This window comes from Ricinus communis, chromosome 1 (assembly GCF_019578655.1).
Source record: "Ricinus communis isolate WT05 ecotype wild-type chromosome 1, ASM1957865v1, whole genome shotgun sequence".
NCBI lineage: Eukaryota > Viridiplantae > Streptophyta > Magnoliopsida > Malpighiales > Euphorbiaceae > Ricinus > Ricinus communis.
In genome coordinates, this window is record NC_063256.1 from 4821357 (window position 1) to 4841766 (window position 20410).

At 36.2% G+C, this 20410-nt stretch overlaps 3 protein-coding genes and 1 non-coding gene across 5 annotated transcripts; 2 read left to right on the forward strand and 2 right to left on the reverse strand.

Moving 5' to 3' along the window:
- The first annotated feature begins 2889 nt into the window (after nucleotides 1-2889).
- LOC8287043 (LEAF RUST 10 DISEASE-RESISTANCE LOCUS RECEPTOR-LIKE PROTEIN KINASE-like 1.5) lies at nucleotides 2890-5523 on the forward strand. Its single transcript, XM_002520118.4, has one exon. The coding sequence runs from the start codon at nucleotides 3236-3238 to the stop codon at nucleotides 5159-5161; it is 1926 nt and encodes a 641-aa protein (XP_002520164.2). The 5' UTR covers nucleotides 2890-3235; the 3' UTR covers nucleotides 5162-5523.
- A 935-nt stretch (nucleotides 5524-6458) lies between these two features.
- LOC8287044 (tetratricopeptide repeat protein 38) lies at nucleotides 6459-12001 on the reverse strand. 2 transcript variants are annotated; one of them, XM_048375910.1, is made up of 14 exons: nucleotides 11581-12001; nucleotides 11325-11477; nucleotides 11109-11207; nucleotides 10627-10728; nucleotides 10408-10551; nucleotides 9659-9753; nucleotides 9435-9564; nucleotides 9254-9313; nucleotides 7890-7996; nucleotides 7756-7807; nucleotides 7297-7386; nucleotides 7122-7206; nucleotides 6980-7044; nucleotides 6459-6877 (listed from the first exon to the last, which is right to left on the reverse strand). In XM_048375910.1, the coding sequence occupies exons 1-14, from the start codon at nucleotides 11671-11673 to the stop codon at nucleotides 6791-6793; spliced, it is 1362 nt and encodes a 453-aa protein (XP_048231867.1). In that variant the 5' UTR covers nucleotides 11674-12001; the 3' UTR covers nucleotides 6459-6790. The 2 variants fall into 2 exon arrangements, with proteins under 2 accessions (XP_048231867.1, XP_048231863.1); XM_048375906.1 differs by having other exon boundaries at nucleotides 9254-9358; nucleotides 11581-11991.
- Nucleotides 12002-12272: 271 nt separating this feature from the next.
- Nucleotides 12273-19386, reverse strand: LOC8287045 (pentatricopeptide repeat-containing protein At1g05670, mitochondrial). Its single transcript, XM_025157521.2, has 3 exons — nucleotides 17027-19386; nucleotides 13012-13371; nucleotides 12273-12798 (listed from the first exon to the last, which is right to left on the reverse strand). The coding sequence occupies exons 1-3, from the start codon at nucleotides 19271-19273 to the stop codon at nucleotides 12421-12423; spliced, it is 2985 nt and encodes a 994-aa protein (XP_025013289.2). The 5' UTR covers nucleotides 19274-19386; the 3' UTR covers nucleotides 12273-12420.
- Nucleotides 15012-15082, forward strand: TRNAG-GCC. The gene has a single exon. It is a non-coding gene; the product is annotated as a tRNA-Gly (tRNA).
- Nucleotides 19387-20410: the final 1024 nt, after the last annotated feature.

Genomic DNA, 20410 nt, shown 5'->3' on the forward strand with positions numbered 1-20410 from the left:
TATTAATAATTATTAATCATACATTTCTGCCTATGTAAAAATCTCCAAAATAGGTCAAACATGCTCCATTCCGCATTAATAGGAGACCACTCTCGCTTTTCTCTCAAGCCAATACTTATAAATACCTAAGCAAGTCTCGTTTGTGGGATAACGCTATTACAACTTTTATACACCTTATCCAAGTTATTACTCATATGCCAACTTAAGCATCAGAGTGGTTTCTCAGATACCACACTTGGGACCTCTTAACTTGTTTCATTGCAGGTATCCAAGAAATCTCCAAATCAAATTCATACAGTTACCGACCTATTCCAGACTGTATCAATTGGTACGGTGAATGTGGACACACTTTCAATAATTTAGTTTAGTACTCGTAATGAATCCATCCTCAAGTGAGCATAGCTCGCTATTTAATTGAAGTGTTTGAATATAGCTCATTTGCAATGTTATTAAAGTGCTCGCCATTTAATTAAAGTACTTGAGCATAGCTCACTATTTGATAATGTTATTGAAGTGTTGGGGCATAGCTCGCCATTTAATTGAAGTGCTTAAGCATAGCTCGCCAGTTAATTGAAGTGCATGAGCATAGCTCACCATTTGCAATATTACTGAAGTGCTCGAGCATAGCTTGCCATTTAATTGAAGTGCTTGAGCATAGCACACCATTTTGCAATATTATTGAAGTGCTTGAGTATAGATCATCATTTAATTGAAGTGTTTGAGCATAGCTTGCTATTTTTGCAATATTATTGAAGTGCTCGAGCATGGCTCATCATTTTACAATATAATTGAAGTGCATGAGCTTAGCTCACTAATTATAATTATCATCAAGTATTTGAGTATAACTCGTCGTCAATGATGACAAATAAGAGCTCAGTTATACTATCCATGTGCTTTCTAAAAAGAAGAGCTAGGTAGTGATCTCCATCTACTCTCTAAAAAGAAGAGCTCGGTAATAATTTCTATATGCTATCTAAAAAGAAGAGCTCAATTATATTATCCATATGCTCTCTAAAATGAAGAGCTCGATAATATTTCTTCATTAGTAGCAGACAAGTAAACAATTCTCTATTAGTAGCATATAAGTAATTATCACAGGCAAAGAAATATAATATAAGGAGATCTGTATTATTCTAGAAAGTGCATGAGCATAGCTCACCATTTACAATGTTACTGAAGTGTTCGAGCATAGCTCGCCATTTAATTGAAGTGCCGAGCATAGCTCGCCATTTGCAATGTTACTGAAGTGCTCGAGCATAGCTCGCCATTTAATTGAAGTGCACGAGCATAGCTCGCCATTTGTAATGTTACTGAAGTGCTCGAGCATAACTCGCCATTTAATTGAAGTGCACGAGCATAGCTCGTCATTTACAATGTTACTGAAGTGCTTGAGCATAGCTCGCCGTTTTGTATTATTAATGAAGTGCGCGAGCATAGCTCACCATTTTATAATATAATTAAAGTATTTGAGCTTAGCTCACCAATTATAATTATCATTAAGTGTTTGAGCATAACTCGTCGTTAATGATAACAAAGAAGAGCTCAGTTATACTATCCATATGCTCTCTAAAAAAAATAGTTAGATAGTGATCTCCATCTGCTCTCTAAAAAGAAGAGCTCGATAATAATTTTTATATGCTTTCTAAAATGAGAACTCAATTTTATTATCTATATGCTCTCTAAAATGAAGAGCTCAGTAATGATCTCCATGTGCTTTCTAAAAAGAAAAGCTCAGTTATATTATCCATATGCTCTCTAAAAAGAAAAGTTTAGTAGTGATCTCTATATATTTTCTAAAAAGAAGAGCTCGATTCTATTTTTGATATATTCTCTAAAAAGAAGAGCTCTTTAATAATCTCCATGGGCTCTCTAACAAAAGAGCTCGATTCTATTCTTAATATGCTCTTTAAAAAGAAGAGCTTGGTAACGATCTCTAAATGCTACATAAAGAAAAGAGCTCGATGGTGATCTCTTAAAGCTTTTTAAAAGAGAAGCTAATGTTGCTAAGTCTTTTGGAAAAAAAAAAGGCCGAAATGTCTAGAATTTTAAGCCCAATTTGACTAAAGTCCAGGCAAATTTATGCAAAAAAATAACTTAAGATCGTATCATTCTTATGATAAACTTTCATGTTTCCATCATGTAAACTTATGGGATTATCTCGACAGTTAGAATAAGCTCATACTCAAATTCCTATTACCGAGTTTTTAACTCGAAACTTAATGGGGGGGACGTTTGATACATTTATGCCTATATAGGGATCTCTAAAACAGGTTAAGTAACACGACTCTCCATTAGTAGCAAATAGGCAATTATCACATGCGAAAGAATAATAACATAAGGAGATCGATATATTCTAAAAATAGATAAGAAATTATATAATCAAAGTAGAGACATGGTCTAACCCACGACTTTCGAAAGAATAGAAGAACACTCCGCCTTTAAACAAGTCTTATTTATGGAGTACCGCAATTACAACTTTTTATACATTTTATCCAAGCTATTACTCATATACTAACTTAAACATCATCCGAGTGATTTTTTTATGTATTACTCTTAGGACCTCTTAACTTGTTTCATTATAAGTATTCAGAAAATTTTTAAGTCAAATTCGTACAGTTATCCATCTATTTTAGAAAATAAAAAAATATTTTTGTTATTAAGTGTATTTATCGAACTATAAATGAATAAATAATAAAAATAATAAGTGGTAGTTCGGAAAACAACCAGCCTTGTGCATTATGCAAATAGTATGAAATAAATAAGAAAACGTAGTGATTCTGAAAGAAGGCCCGGGAGTCCAATCCAATGAGTCACCTAACCTATGACTTATTGTGGCGGTAGCTTTCATGTAAAATTTATATTCCAAACTCCAAAGTAACAGAGTGATGTAAAATTCCTGAAGCAATCCATTTTCATTTCCATTACATAAAAGTAAAAGAAAAGCAGTACCTATTTATATTTCCACTGTCCTCTTTTTCTTTTCTTTTTCTTTTTTGTTTCAAGGCCATAAACACTGACCCACCTTCCTCTTCACCTGTTTCGAGTTGTTTTTGTCTTCACTCTTCCTCCCTTCACGTGACCCCTTTCTTTCCCTGTCTTCCTTTGCAACTCCAGGAACCTAGGTAGGTGCCCAGAAGAGACCTCCTAAATTACACTCTTTAGATCATGAATCAAGATGCTATCTTTTTCCCTCTCATGTCTGGCTGTATAGTTTCTCTCTAAAACTTTTGCATCAATGCCACCATCAAAGTCCCTTCTTTCTTTCATTTTCTTTTATTTGCTCGTTGCTGTTGGGCATTCTTGTACTTTAACACCAAATGCATTTTCCAGATCTTCATGTCCTCCATTCACATCCACACCGCCTTTTCCTTTCTCTGTATCACCTGGCTGTGGTCACCCTTCTTTTCAACTGAAATGCTCTTCTCCTTACTCTATCATCTCCATTAACAACGTTTCTTTTTCTCTTTTAAGCTTTGAACCCAACTCATCATCTCTCACCCTGTCTCCCCAACCTCACTCATTTACAACAACAGCGACAACAACTCACACTCGCACCAATTGCTCTGCCTTTTCTATTCCTACCCACTCCATCGATCTTTCTGGTTCACCATTTAAATTCTCTGAATCTGACTGCTCTCGTCTCTCTGTAGTTCGATCTTGCTCAGTTCCAAATCTCCCAAATTGTAGCCATTGTCCATGGGAATGCCGACTCATCAAGAACCCAGTTCAGCTCCTCCATGGTTGCGTGTCTTATCGTCTTCGCTCATCGCAACAGGGTTGCCAATCTGACATTTTGGAATATGTTAACCAGATTTTAACATTTGGTCTCCATGTCGAGTACGATGAATCTCAAGATTCTTACTTTACAAACTGCAGAGAATGCAAATCCAAGAATGGTATCTGTGGCTTCAATTCTTCAGACCCAGAAAAGCAATTTATTTGTTTCTTATCCAAAACTCGCTTCTCACCTAAATGGATTCACGAAGATGATGCTAACAGAATCGCGATTCTGTGTTCGGTTTTCGCAGTAGTTTGTTTATTATTTGTGCTTTTAGTAATTGCAGCTATTTACAGGTCTAGACGGATAAGATCATTAGCTAATGAAGAAGATCCAACAATTCTCTTCCTTCACCGCCATCGCTCAGCTAGTCTACTCCCACCCGTATTCACCTATGATGAACTGGAAATCTCCACTAATCACTTCGACCCAAAACGCAAAATCGGCGATGGTGGGTTTGGGTCGGTGTACTTGGGCCATCTCTACGACGGTCGAATAGTAGCTGTAAAATACCTTCACAAACACCACCATTCTGCTGCATTCTCGACCAAATCATTCTGCAATGAAATCTTGATATTATCATCTATTGATCATCCAAACCTTGTTAAGCTACATGGTTACTGCAGTGACCCAAGAGGATTACTTTTAGTATATGATTATGTACCTAATGGTACTCTCTTTGACCATCTCCATGGCCTAAAGAACCGTTCCTTAACATGGCAAGTGAGGCTTGATATTGCATTGCAAACAGCTTTAGCTTTAGAGTACTTGCATTTCGCTGTACAACCAGCAATTGTTCATAGGGATATTACATCTTCGAATATTTTTGTAGAGAAAGATATGAGAATTAAAGTTGGCGACTTTGGTCTCTCAAGACTGTTAGTTTTCTCTCCCTCTGATACGTCGTCCTCCACTTCTTCTTCTTCTTCTGGGTATGTTTGGACCGGTCCTCAAGGTACGCCCGGTTATTTAGACCCGGATTATCATCGGTCTTTCCGATTAACAGAGAAAAGCGATGTTTATAGCTTCGGCGTTGTGTTGTTAGAGCTGATTTCGGGGTTAAAAGCTGTGGATCAGAGCAGAGACAAGAGAGAAATGGCTCTGGCTGATTTGGTAGTATCGAAGATTCAAATGGGTCAGCTGCATCAAGTGGTGGACCCGCTTTTTATAAATGATGGGCGGGAGGGGGGGAATGAGGGTATAGAAGCGGTGGCGGAGCTGGCATTCCGGTGTGTGGCGGCGGATAAAGATGACAGGCCGGATGCAAAGGAAGTAGTGGAGGAATTAAAACGGATTCGGAGCCGCACGCGTGGGTTGCGCGGGTCGAACAATAGCAATAATAATATGAATAATGGAGCAGGAGGTGACGTGGCGAAGGGATGATTGATTGATTGAGGGTTACGTGTGCGTGTGGGGATGGAAGAGGAGAAGCAGAGGTTTAAATTAAACTGATGAGTTAGTGTGTTTTTGGTTGACTGAGAGAGGAAGAGAGACAGATGTCAGATGTTTTTGTTTGGTTCGGATACATACATACAGAAGCTTTGTTTTGACAATTAGAAGAATGTCAAATTTCATCTGTCTTCTTCTGCTTGCTACGCTTTAACCAACCCTACATTGTATTCTTCTACTTCTCTTTCACATTGGCTGGCTTCAATTTTGATTTTGCATTGTGAATTTACAACTCTTCAGTTCTTGTTTACTTTTTTCTTTTTCTTTTGCTAATGTCACTTCTTACCACTGTTTCATTCTGACTCACTGCTCTCAAATTATTAATGCTAACTTTACATCCTCTCTGTGCTAACTTATTACCTACTTGTGAATTCGAATATGGCCGGCGCTAAGAAAACCTTTTTCATATTAGCACGCGCAGCACATGTCTGTCTGTAGACGAAACATGCACAAAGTCTTCTGTTTGAATTGTTTCTCAAGGGCTGCGTGACTACTGCTACTAAATAATAACATTTCTTTTCAATTGAGAGGTAAGAAAAGCATAGTTTGTGGTTTTGTTTCCGTCAATTTTGGTAAAAGTTTACTTGCACAGTATTCTTACGATAGACCCAGTCCAGTCCCATCATCACACTGCATACTAAGCCATTGGCACTGAATAAAAATGAAAGTAGCACTCATGTTTATGGAATAAAGTGAGGATTATGATTGGGATTTGGGAACATAGTTTACCCTTTGGATCTACTTTCAGTTGCAAATGAGAACATGCTCATTGTTCGTTATCAATTATTATCACATATATGTTCAAAAAAAATACTCATCACCACCTATAATAATAAGTCCACTCATTAAATACTCTTCTTTAAATACCTCATGCTCAATTACTCTTCTTCTACTCTACTGTGGAAATGCCCTAACCCTTTTGCCCCTACTCCCCATAAGAAAAAGGGAAAAAGAAAACAACAGAAAAAGCAAATGCAAGAACATTGATTGCACCTTCTTTTTTTCTTTTGGGTTCCTGGCACAACTGTCTTTTATCCAAACTTTGACAAAACACACTCATTATTGTACTTCTCTCTATTCCGTTGATTGAGATTGGATTGTCAGGATAGGAAAATGGCATCAAGGCCATTAACTCAGAACCTTGATTACAAAACAGACTTGCTTAATCTGTCTTCTTCCGCACTGAGGATGCGCGACTGCCTGAACCAGTAAACTGATTTGTGCCATACAATACAAGAAAACGTCACTTTTGTTGAAATGGAATAAATATGAGGCCTACAAGAATTCAACTTCCACTGTGCTAACTCACAAAGGCAAAGGCCTTTTACAGAATGCTATGCTTACCATCATTATTATTTGCATTTACATTATATGTTAAGTGAAATTTAAAAGGTAATGCTGGTATTCGGAAATTACCAATGTCTTATCGAGCTGAATTTATTTATATACATTATAGGAAACACCATATTATTTAGGCCAGCGATGATTCCACCAGTTTTAAGTGCTAGCCTGAGTAACACAGTAAATTGATTGAGCTGCATACTTCCTCTGAATCCATCCCATTCAGAGGAAGTATGCAGATTCTAATGCCTTGGCCTTCTCACCAGCAACTTTAGCTTCATGCCTACCAGTCATTGCATAGCCTTTTTCCTGAAGCAAATATGTAAGAATTAACTTCATACTCATATATATTTCTGACATGCACATATTTTTCCAGCAAAAGCATCAATATAACAAGGCAGAGAGCTATACCAGCAAGCGCCACATGAAAGGGGCTCCTTCTCTCTTCTTGATCTGTTCCTCTATTGCTTCAATCGCTACAGTTTGAGCAAAAATAGTTCAGAGTAAGAAGCTACTGATAAATTCAATTGCAAAAGTAGAAGAAGTATCATACCCTTAGTAGCTTGTCCAGTATTCAACAACATACTGTACCAGACTTCATTAAACACATCAAGTTGCTCATCAGATGCTCCGATCATCTAGCAAGATGTATGATATCACATCTTCTAGTACAAAATACATTCAAATGTAGCCAGATTAGAACACCTGAATCAACTTGATAATAATACCTTACAATCATAGGCATTAAAATCAGGGCCTAGTACATCCAGTGCTTGTTTGTTGTTGCCCCTTCCATACTCGTACAAGGCTTCAGCAAGCTTGGAACAAGAACAGAAACATGATTAAAATTCAAATTAGAAATTGAACCTCTTAAAAATGACGTAAGAAAACAAAGGCAGCATATCCAGGCTAACGTTAAAGCAACTGATCAAACCAAACTAAAATGTATGATGACATCTGCATAAATGCAAGAAAGGTACAAGAAAACCCAGTCCATACTGGTTAACATTATACTATCATTTGTCCAATAAGTAGTCAATGCCATGCCTTTGCAAATCCCAGGACAACATTCAGCGATATGTGATGTGGATGAGTTGCATGTAAATGTAGTTCATCAAGTATTAACTTGAAAATGCAAAAATTGAGCAGTGATGACAATGGCTAAGGAATCAGCAATCAGAACAAACCTGGACTCCTCTCTGCATTAATTGTTGCTTCTTCTTGTTCATCTTAGAAATTCTACACACAGGATAAAATCACAGTAAACAAAGGCATACTGAACGACCTAATAAATATATAAACCAAGAAACAAGGGTTTTACCTGGATTTCAAGCCGTTGAGCAAGTCTTCTGCTTTTGATAATTCACCAGTTTTAGCTAAGGCCCATAATATTAACACATCAAGGAGCCATTCTAAATACCAGTTTGCCTGAGTATTACAATGTAGATATAAATATCACACAGCAATCAGAGTTGGGCATCAAGATTATTATTTCATCATTTGCTCATAAGACAAGGGAAATGCATCACTGAAAAAAGTTCACATTAATAATTAGTGCTTTGATTCATGTTTAATAACACTGATAAATGTTGATCTTAAAAGCAATGTTTACTCCATATGCTTGTTGCTAAGTTGTTTACTGAAGATTTTTGAATCCTATAGTCTGTCAAGGGAAATGACTAAACAACATAAAACTGTTGGCTAGGTGCAGCTACGTGAAACATAATCAAGGATATTTGCTATCTGCTAACACAGAAAAGGTAACAGATAAAATGTGTTTGCTAAATCCAAGCCTGCATATATTATAGGAAGTGTTGGAAGATAAAACATCTATTTATAGCTTGGTTCTTTAAGGCAGGCTACTGAGTATCACTAAACATGCTTGAGCTGTCCTCCTAACATTAAGGATGTTTTCTGCTACTGATTCCGAGCCAAAGCAAATGTTGCTAGAAACATAGTTCCACAGTAATCAATTTCCCAAAGAGTCAAAATAATTATACAGTCTACATTAATCCTGGTCCTCCGAGGCATTTATATGTCGGTTACAGTTTACAATTACATATTGTCATTAAACAACATTACGAAACAAAACTGATGATCACAAGTTAGAAAAAGTCAGTTTCCTTTTATGTCTATAATAAACGGAGTAAGACCCAAAATCTTAGGAATGTATGCAGGAAAGTCAGGATGTTATTTTGCTGAAATTCCATAATAGTACTGGTTCTGAGCTATTTATAACTGTCAAAATTAATTTTCAAAACCAGATATGAGTTAGATTCTTGTATATAGGCATGCTGTATAGGTTTTGAGTGTTGTGTTTTCAGACTACATGCTGAGTTTTGTTTTGTCCTGAGCAGATTTTACTTTTTTCTTAAGTAATTGTTCTTCTGAGAAATATATTCATTCTTTTGGCATTGACCCAAAAAAACCCAAGATCTGGCCAATTGTAGAATGTTCATAAGGGCACAATATGAGGAAGTCTCCACCGAAATTTCTTAATGCCTGTTTGACCACCCAAATAAAATATATTGAAACTTTACTAATATGTTCAGCAAAATTTAGTAAAACAACTTATAAATTCAATAACTCGAAATAATTCAATTCTATATAGGCAGAAAGTCATTCATTAATTGCTTAATTAAATTTTTAAGGTTATTTTCTTGAAGATAGTGTTCAGTAACTTACTTCATCTTTTACTCTGTCTGCTAAGATCTTCAGACGGTCCTTAAAGGCATCAAATTCACCCTGCACATACACACGCAATAACAACCCCAAGGCATTCAGGTATACCTGAATCAAAAAATTGTTAGGTCTCATACTGCAAAATTCTACTTCATCTTGAAGAAATATACATAACATACTATACCTCTGGAGAGGTTGCACCGTCTCTTTCCAACTCCTTCCAGATATGATGATCATAAATTCCTAATACTTTTTGCATAGAAGAATGACCTTCCAGGTAGCAGAGAGCTACATGCCACCAATTATGTGTCAGCCTGTAGATCAAAGTAATTAAACCACCCGAGGTATCAAGAAATTAATCAATAACTTTATAATAGCATCGTGTCTAAATCATGTTGTCACACATACATAAACGATGAACAAGGACTCCATGACGATGAGCAATCTTCCATGAAATCTACTGCTTCTTTAAAACGGCACTCATACTGAAGAACATGGCACACCTGCATAAGGATCAACACCCAGTGCATAGGACTCCATAATTAGAACTGTAGCCAGTTGTTACAGGAGCTCTGATGTAGAACCACTAAGGTACAGCACACACACACTAAGACCAAAGCACACAGCTAATGTAAAGCACAAAGCTAAAGAAAATCATAAAGCTTTTTAATTATTGGAATCATAACATAACCTAATAAAATAGCTAGCTTAGGTTTGTAGAGAATCTAAAACTGATCCTAGCACTATTAGGACTGCAAGTTATTGGGAAAAATCTAAACCAATACTTACTAGGAAAACTAACCCAATAGATATTAAGATAATAATAATAGTAAAATAACTTTTAAATATTTCTAACAAGTATAGAATTCCTAAAAGAAAATCCTAAAGGGGAGTAAATAAATAATTATAACAAAAACATGATTTCATAACTGATAATTAATCAAAATAATTCCTAAACTTGGAATTCTGTATCAAGCTCATTGGTATATTGAGTTGCATTTGCATAGTACTAAGTTTAGGCAACTTGAATTCATATTAGTATGGATGATCTGCCTTTTACAAGATTTTTTAGAATTTCATGAAATACAAAATAGTATAAAAGTTTACAAGTTGAAGAAATATAATTTATGGACACATAATAAAAGAGTAGAACTTACAGCATGCTGTGACCAGTAATCATGCTTGTTTATCTCACATCCCTTTCTTGCAGCTTTCTCAGCTTCAGATATTCGTCCCAGCTCTAATAAAGGAAAAGCAAGCAAGCCATATATATAATCTTCTCGTTCATTTTTGGATAGAACCTATTGGAATCAAAGCTCTCATTAAACTCAATTGATAATGAAATAAACCTTTAAATTCCTTGGATAGGAGGAAACCTGCTGAACAAGGCCCAGAGACAGGTCAGGTCTACCCATGTAGAAGCAAAGAACTTGAGCCCTTTTGAGGGAAACCAGATCTTTCGGGTAGTCATTCAAGAGCTGCAAAAACAATAGACATCAAATACAATTTGCAAATTTTGCACAAAAACACCAGATAGCAAGAAGAGAAAAAGAATTGCAAATGAAGAATCAGGCCACCTGAAAAATACACTTTAAACACCATGTCATTCACTTTTGCTCTAATCCATTAAAATCTAAGAGTTACTTTTCTTCAAAATAAGTGAATTTAAGAAGTAATTAACTTCAAAATTGCGGTAGAAGAAAAATAAAATCAACAAAAACACAAAAGAATCAACACATCCAAGAGGAGATAATCAAGCTATGAAGAAGCATTTGAAGCATACTGCAATTGTTTGAGAAGAACTAAGAAGAGTGAAAACATACGAGCAAAGAAATACAAGTAGAACAAACTCTTTTACCTTAGCATGGCATTCGACAGCAACATCATCGTCTCTATTATCAGAAATTAAAGAGCTAATAGTATCAAAAACCGCTTTCTCATACAAGGTAGCTTCTTCCTGTTTTGAAACAACACTTTCAATTATAAATCCCACCAAAATAGCTAGATACGGATATGTAGGATTCAGAAAAGAATATAGAGTCAAAGAAGGGAAAGAAGAAGAAAAAGAACTAACAAGTCGAGACTTTGCGGCCTGAATATAAGGAGCAGCTCGAGAAGAATCACCAGAGCAGAGAAAATGAGCGGCTAAAATGTTAGCTAAAACGCAATCATGATCGTGAAGAGGAGCTTCAAGAATCACACGCCTCTCTCTCCCATAGCTTAACACCTTTAAGAAAAACGCAAAAGAAAAGAAACCCAGATCACAATTTCATTTTCTTTAGTGAACTAAAATTGATAGAGACAAATAAACATTATTGAAAAAAAAAAACCTGATGGTAATAAGAGTTGATAACAGAAATGCAAGCATCAGAGTTAGTCTTGACTTGGTATCCCCATCTGTCTAATTTTAAATCTCCTTCCATTTCTCTCTCGACTTTCTTTTCTAATCTCCCTTATAATTGAAAGTGCAATTTTGAGCAAGTTTCAGCTTCGGTGTTTTGTTTTTTATTACATGAGAATTAGGACATACAAGTGTATCGGGGACACCAATGTCGGTTCGCGTTATGACTCACTGTCTTTGTTTCCCGTACGAATCTTTTTCATTATGGGCAGTCGATTTATCCAAATTGGATCTTCCGAAAGTTACTTATTGATGGATTTCGGCTCCCACTGTTTGTTTATGAGCCTGTGATGGCATCACTGGCTGTCTCTGCCTGTTCATTTTACTTCTCGCCTTTTTGGAGAAACAAATATCTATGTTGTGTGTAAATTGTGAAATTATTAACCAGTTAATTTCCTTGCCGCATTGGTTTGATCCTTGGGAGATTTTATTCAATTTATTAACCTAGCGTATATGGGATGATTTGCTCGAAAATACAGATAGGTTAATCATCCTATTGGTTGTATAAATGTTTATGAAACTATTCCGCTAGTGGTCGTAATCATAGTGTAAGAGATGGAAGTAACCCTCAATTGGAATATAACATTATACTCAACTCAAACTCCAAAAACAAATAAACGATTCAAGAAAATGAAGTTCTTAGCGACTCAAATTTATTACTGTAATATGCAAGGTCTCAAGGTATCATATGATTCAACTTGAGTCAATTTTTGTAGCTAGCAAGCAAGCCAAAACATCACAATGCATGATATGGATACTAATGAACTATTTATGAGGATCCGGATTTTGCGGCTCTAAGTCTAGCGAAAAGAGACTTTCCAAACTCAACAAGTTTGTCAGTCTCCGGCAGGACATCCTTCACAGCAGGATGAGAAGAGAAGGTCTCTGCCCATTTCACAAGACCAGGAGTCTTTGCTTCATCTAGCAGTTTCACTTCACTCAATTTCTCTGTCGCTCTCAACCAACCCAAGTAGCAACCAAATGCAATGTCAAGGTACCCAATTTCATCTCCTCCAAAGAAAGCCTTCCCTTTGCTACTTTTCACATATGCATCCTCTAGCAGCTTTAGCCCTTCTACTATTTGCCCTATTGCCTTCTCTTTTTCCTCTCCTTCCGCTGTTGAAATGAGTTTCAAATTTGGAAACCACTGCATATATATTGTTACAGAGATCAATCACATAAGCTTTTTATTAATACAAGACAAAACTCGGAAACAATCCAATTAATGAAAGCAATTTTAGAAAAATAAACTATTGCCACAAAGCTAATTAGGAACGAAAGAAACTCCAATCAACATCTTAATATATCTTTATAAAATTAACAACTAAGAAGAGGAGACAGTAGACAGGACAGAACATACCTTCTCATCAACATAGGCGCCCCAAAATCTTGCAATGGCGCGGTCGTAAGGATCAGAGGGAAGAATAGAAGGAGCAGGATTAGACCAAGCTTCATCAATATACTCAACAATGATAAGAGACTCACAAATAGGTTTACCGTCATGAATAAGTACTGGGATTTTCTTGTGAACAGGATTAGATTCGAGAAGGAGTTGGCTTTTTGATCCAAAAGTTTCCTCAAGAAACTCATAATCGACAGACTTTATGTTAAGGGCAATTCTTGGCCTCATAACAAATGGACTTGGCCATGCTCCAAGAAGCTTCACCTCACTCTTAGCCATTGTTACTAGTTTTTGCTTAGAATGGGACTGCAGAGAGAATTATATATAGGGATGGAGAGAAAGTTCTAGAGGGTAGTTGGTATGAATATGGGATGATGTGTGAAAACAGGTTAGGTGACTGCCTAGCTGGTGCGTGTGGAACATGAAGGAGAGCGTTGGGTTTCTCTTTTTATGGCATGACAACTTTAAGGCATTTATGGACCGTCCTGAAGGGAGTTTGACTAAAGATTTTGATTTCAGCAAGTAAAGTTGCAGGAGGTGAAAAAAATATCGACTCGGATGCAAATTCCACAGTAGCTTCTTCCTTTTGGAAATATTTTGTAATAATGATTTGGGTAGATTTTAGAAGAAAACTCAATGCAATTATGCAAGGGGCGGCGGAGATGGAGGGGACAAGGAGAGCATATGCCTTCCTTGAGAGAAAAGTGGGTACTATACTAACATCAAAAGAAAGAGCCATGTCTCCATTTAATGCCGATCTGCAGTCGTGTGGATAAAAATGAAACAGCAATGCAGCCAACCTCTGGTGGACCTGTTATTAATATTTACCTTCTTTTTCTTTTTTTCTTTCTGCAGTATTCATTGTTTTCTTTATCATGATATTTTAGTTTACGAGATATGAAGACGGTGAATCATCAGTATCTCTACTATCGTATCAGCAAATACCAAATTGCTTTATTTGTGCCCACACCAACACAAACTAAACAAGTCAAATATCCCTGAATAACCTGACCCCTAGACCGCTGATGCTTCCGTGATTTAGGTTTTAATGTTACCCACCTCAACAAAAACTGCTTCTACTTATCTAGTCATTAAGTAAAAAATATTCAACTAAATCTTCGTGGATATTTGGCAATAGATCCTCCAGTGACTGGTGCTGCATATGGGCAGTGCAGCAGAGTATGGGCTGCCGCGCCGTATCTAAAAGTGAGGTTCACCCAACAATGGTTTAACATTCATGAAAACTTCAGGCAAATCATAAGAATGAGGTCTTTTATCTTCAAACAAAAAAAATTAGTTAATATATTTAATATTAAATACTAAATTTATTAAAAATATAATGTGACTTGAGATTATAAGAGTTTTTGTGCCACTCTATTATTGATCTCTTGAAAAAAAAAAATACAAAAAACCTCATGAAATCTTTCTGAAAATTTTGTATGGAAGAACTTATAGGAGGAGTTTCTTTAGTGGGTTACCCAATTGGGCTACCTCACTCCTAAGTTCAGCCCATGTTTTTGTATAAATAACAAGTTTATTCCAAAATGATTTTAGATTGAACTAGTAATGTTTGTGTCTTGTGTTCGTATACAATAGATTTTAGAGCCGTCAAATTACTGAATGTCTAAATTTGCGCACACAGTTTGTATTTTCTTTGATTAAATAACGTGAAAATGAATCATGTGATATCTAAGAAGGACCATTGTAAAAAATAGAAATTTAGTTCTGTATCATCATTTATTTGTTGTTCGGACTTTTTAGAGTTGGCATGCTCTAGTAACTTTCATACTTTTATTGTAGAATATTATTGTTATAGGTTAATCTGATTTTCAGTTTCACTAAGCTTTTCTCGTCAACAAAATGTTGATGAGGAATAATGAATTAAATATCTTTGTATCACTTTATTCTACGAAGAAATTAATGATAGATAGTGTTCTCTACAAATCCGAGGCATAGAAGCACCAGTGGTCTAGTGGTAGAATAGTACCCTGCCACGGTACAGACCCGGGTTCGATTCCCGGCTGGTGCAATTTTTTTTTTTTTTTTTAATTCTTTCTTATTGTTTTAATGAGATCATATAACTTAGTTTTTTTTTCTTTTTCTGGTTCATGCTTCAAGTTCCAAGCAAAACGCTCCAATTCGTAAAAATAAAACATGCAAAATCATCTGAAGGTAAAGAAGCTTCGTGAACGAGAGGGTAGTGCTACAGCTGTCAGCCACGGCGACTGAAACGTCAACGACAGCAATTAAAAATGGTGAATTTGCACCGGCTGTTCTCTCTTTATGTAAATTCTCATTCAACTTCAGGTCAAAAAATGGTTGTACAGTAAAGAAAAGATAAAACAAATTAAGCCAAAATGAAAAAAAAGTCTTAGATAAATATCAATTTAGAACGTCAGATTGAATTAAACAGTGAACTGTGATATTATCTACTAATAATATTTGTATTGGCCGGTTAATGGTCATAGATAATTAATAATAATAAATAAATCAATAAATATTAATACAATACTTGATAAATAATGTCACATATCAATACTTAATTCAATTTATTTATAAATAATATGGCAGATTAAACCTACATAGAAATTTCTAGCTCAATATTAGTAAATTACTATTTGTCCTTGTAAGGTCAGGATACCTTTTTCTTTTCTTTTGTCATTTTTGAAGCTTCTGTTTTTAGTTGAGAGCGAGAGAGATATTTCAGAATTTATCGAGATTAATAGAACTTGAGCATTAGACTGTCCAATTGGACAGCAACTGTGCAACCTAGAAAAACATGCGACACAAGGAAACATTTGAAACCAAAATCAATATATAACGAATAAGTGATTTGACAAAGAATTAGAATACAAGGACGTCTCAATTCTTACACTAAGTAGTAACCTTCCATTTCAGTTACTGCATCCATCAGGTTTTTATAATGAGAAATACTTAGAGAACCCATATCACAATAATATGAGGCAACTTCCTAATAGAGAGGGAAATCAAGCTGATACAAACCATCTTACAAGAGCCACAACTTGGTAGAAGCTCATTTGATAGTTGACTCCGGACATCTTGGGCCACAGATTATGGTTGTGTAAGGCACTTCAATGTCATTATTGGACTCGGTCCACAATGCCTTTCATGATTCCACTTTCCAGATCTACCACAAATTTAAGAAGTTAGAACCCATAATGGTGCATCTACTCAAGTTAATTCGTTGGTTTTGAACAAGGCTGATGAACATGTTTAAGGACTTCCCTTCAAAATGTTAGACATAGAACTATCAAAGGAGATGATGATGGTGCTGATAATAATGATGATGATGATATTAGATACATAGAAACAGTGGATTAAATTCTATAAGCAATTAATTGCAGAAGCAGGAGGATCGGAGATCAAGATACCTTTATCATTTGATTGTGATGATGAAAGTTTGGAAAAATGAGCTGTTAAGAGACGATGAGTACTCATGGCAGTTGTTCTCCACGGTAATTCAGCCTCATCAGTTTCAAAGGTCCTTGTGGAATTGTATCAAAGGGAATCACATCTGTATTGACCACCTGAATCGCACAAAGGGTTACTAACTGTGAAGGAGAAGGTACTTCAAATCTAAAATAATCATACAACCTCATCAACCTATTCAATATCTCAGATTCCATCCCAATTTAGCACCAAGCAAATTTTATCATTTAACTTACTGAAGAACAACTGTAAATGACACTACCAGAACTGATATCATCACCACTCAAGACTAAAATAGTTGTTGGCAGGCACACCAAGCATGCTACAGAACTATGTGATCAATCTTTCTATTTAGCAGATTAAAGACAGAAGAAGAGACAAGGAAAGCAGTACCGTGATTCTGAAATTCCTCAGTCAGAATGACGACCATTCCTTGCCATCCAATCCCAAATTTGCTACTTCTTTCCACAATATTATCAAACCACAATCTTGTAGGAAAAGAAATAGAAATAAAATACTCTCAGTTTCCATTCCTAGCTTTGTCCAAGAGACACTTTTCTATTGCTTCATCACAAAGCTCAAGAGTGGTTTCCATGTTCCCTTCTTCGTAGTTCATATCAACGAAAAGATTGTATATTTCTGCACTTGCAACCAACCCTTCTCTTCTCATCTCTTCAAAAAGCTGGCGTGCCTCCAAGAGTTTCTTCCTCTTGAAAAAGCCCTTGATGAGAGCATTATAGGAACTAGCTGTCAGGTTGAATCTCTTCTCAACCATTTCTTTATGCAAAAACCATGCCTCTTTCATATTCCTTGCTTTACAGTGCCCTTTTATTAAGATATTGTAGGTATTACTATCAGGCACCACTCCTTGAGCACACATTCCCCTGTAAATCTCAGTTGAGATTCGCATATTGTTTCTTATGCAGTACTGCTTCATAATAGAATTGTAGGTGGCCGCATTTGGCATTATGCCCTTCTCCAGCATCCATTTTAGTAGCCTCTCACCATCTTCCAGCTTACCTGACATACATAAACCATTCATGAGCACATTGAATGTAACAACTGTAGGTTGAAGCCCCCTATCCAGCATCTCTCGCAGAAGCTCACGGGCCTTTACCATCTCTCCTGTCTTATAATAAGCATCCATTAATGTGGTGTAAGTGATGGTATCAGGATGCAACCCTGCCTCCTTCATTTCTTCCATCAGTTTTACGGCTTGTAATATATTTCCAGCTTTACAAAGGCCATTAACAATTGTGTTGTAAGTAGAGATATTTAACTGAAGGCCCTTTCTGCACATCTCATGGAGAAGCTCATTTGCTGTATCTAGCTCCCCAGATTTACAGAGGCCATCAGCCAATGCAGTGTATGTAACGACATTTGGAGTGAGCCCGATTTGAACCATCTGATTATGAAGGAAAAACGCTTTCTTCATCTCGCCCAACTTGCAATAACCATCAATAAGTGCTGTATATGTAACCTCATCTGGTTCAAAACCTTTCTTAATCATTTCATTGAAGAGTTTGTCTGCCTCCACCACTTTTCCACTTCCAGAAAGCCCACAAATAAGAGCACTAAATGCTATAGAATCAGGAACAATTTCTCGAGCCTCCATTTCACTAAACAATTTATATGCAGCTTGAGTATTCCCCAACTTGCAGAAACCATCAATTAGAGTTGTATATATCACATGGTCTGGAAAAACTCCTCTTTTCATCATCTCCCTTAAGACCTTCTCACCTTCAACAACTTTACCAGATTTACACAGAAGAAGAATAATGCTGCTGTAGGTATATAAGTTTGGCTTCAATCCCTTCAATTGCATTTCTTTAACAAGCTGCACCACCTTTTGCAGTTCACCAACATGACAATACCCATCGATTATGGTGGTATAACTTACCACATCAGGAATACAGCCTTTGAACTCCATTCTCATTAGTAAATGATGAGCTTCCCTTATTTTACCTAATCGAAAAAGAGAATTCATAAGTATGTTATATGATTCAGTGTTCCAACAAACACCCAGTTGTGGAAATTCACTAAAAACCTTCAACACCATGCCAAGCATATCACGTTTGCTTGATAGGCATGTGAGATATAAGTTACAAGAACCAGCAGAAAGAGCCACTCCATAATTCAACAATTTGTCGAAGAACTTTCTTGCTTCATTCAGCAAACCAGCTTCAACAAGGACTTGGAAGAAAACATCAAATACATGGGGATCTGAACCCCAGTCCTTATAAGTGTATATTAATCGCTCAACAAAATGCGTAAATGAATTACTGATATCCAAATTTGGCTTTGCCCAAAAATCACAAATAATTTCACGCGCCATTTTAAGATCCTTTGAAGCTGCAGCAATTTGAACAACAACGCAACGGACTTCAAGGTTGGGGTCTCTGCGTAGGCAGGCCCAGTTAAAGAAATCTAAGATCAATTCGTAATTGTCCTTGATGTTCATAAGAACCCAAATCAAGTGGTCAGACCTTAATTTGGTTTCATAGGGCTTAAGAATGCGGCAGAGGGGCTCAGTGCGCCTTAACTTTACAGCATTTGAGATTTGATGGACCAGTTCAGAGTCCTTAACATTGGGTTTCTTTGGGGAATAATCAGGAAATGGCCTAGTACTGGTTGAGCTTGAGAAAGAGGGTTCTATACTCAAAAATCTTCGAAGAAATAACTGCAAACTATGTGAAGGAAAACCCAAGTAGGGATGATAAGAAAATAATTGAAAAGAACATCGTAAGTAAAACATGGCACAACTCTTCATGTCCACCGGGAAAACCCACAATATTGTAATTTGAGAATTTCTCTAAAAATGCATTGCTCCTCCATCTGGAAGAATGAGCAAGGGCATTTCATTCGTCCATTACCTACAAAGCACTAAAGCCATTTTGAAATTTGCATCAATGATATAGGAAATTTCAATACAATTTCCAAAAGCTTAAGTAGCAACCTCTTGATATTCTAGCAGCCTCGAATGTTTAATTACATGATACATTCAGATAATAATAGAGTAGTTAGGAATCAAAGAAAATTTGCATAAACCATTGTTCATAATAATTAGCATGAATATTGTGGATAATTTGTTCATAAGCAGGTAAATTACAGAGATGGTAGACGCAACATCCTATGGTGTCATGCTTTAGGAAACTTTACCAGACACGGCTGATATAAATAGCAGACTCAAATGCAAAATCATGTAATAATTACATTGAAAGAACAGTGTAATCACAAATTGATAATTAGCATAATTTTGTTTTTCTATAATAGTAAATTAGGTGTGAAAGCACAAGCCAATGTTCCCATAATCGGTTTTAGCTTCATGAATATTCTTTTTTTTTAAAGCAAGCTTCATGAATATTCAATTCCACAATCCTATAACCATGAAAATGTGATTCCTTTAAGCATTTTATCAAACATCTCTTGAGCAAAACTTAAGAACCCCGTGAAGACTTTTTTTTTTTTTTTCAAAAAAGAAACCCACAGGAGAATGGTTACTTCCTCCATCATTACACATTAGATGACAGTTCAAACTGTATTTTGAATAGAAACTCAAGCTCATATAATATGCTACATTGAACACCTCAGTGCTCAGCTAAAGACGAAAACGGAGCAAGACCCAAAATAAAATTAAGCAAATAAGATAAACCCATAGCACAGGAGAGGTAAGAATTTGATACCTTGGAAATGGCTTCAAAATGCTTTCTTCTCCATGACCAGTGAAGGTCAAACATTATACAATAGAAGCTAAACGATGACTTGGCTTCAATGGTTGCTAGTTGCACCATCTTTCGTTGAGATTTTGCTTGAATCGAAAACGCACCGTATAAGAAGGAAAGTTTTCACATTCAGACCCTGAGTGAAACGCGTCGTGTAGATGCCCATTTTCTTTTCTTTCCTTTTG

Excerpts from the sequence above, each read along its gene's own strand:
- LOC8287043 (XM_002520118.4), top strand. The coding sequence starts at position 3,236 with ATGCCACCATCAAAGTCCCTTCTTTCTTTCATTTTCTTTTATTTGCTC.
- LOC8287044 (XM_048375906.1), bottom strand. The coding sequence starts at position 11,673 with ATGGAAGGAGATTTAAAATTAGACAGATGGGGATACCAAGTCAAGACT. Across the intron at positions 9,565-9,658 it reads AGTCCTTGTTCATCGTTTAT|GCTGACACATAATTGGTGGC; the intron begins GTATGTGTGACA and ends TTTGATCTACAG. Across the intron at positions 7,207-7,296 it reads TTAATGCCTATGATTGTAAG|ATGATCGGAGCATCTGATGA; the intron begins GTATTATTATCA and ends ACATCTTGCTAG.
- LOC8287045 (XM_025157521.2), bottom strand. The coding sequence starts at position 19,273 with ATGAAGAGTTGTGCCATGTTTTACTTACGATGTTCTTTTCAATTATTT. Across the intron at positions 13,372-17,026 it reads ACAAAGCTAGGAATGGAAAC|TTCTCTCTGCAGTCCCATTC; the intron begins TGAGAGTATTTT and ends CCCTATATATAA. Across the intron at positions 12,799-13,011 it reads GCGCCTATGTTGATGAGAAG|TGGTTTCCAAATTTGAAACT; the intron begins GTATGTTCTGTC and ends ATATATATGCAG.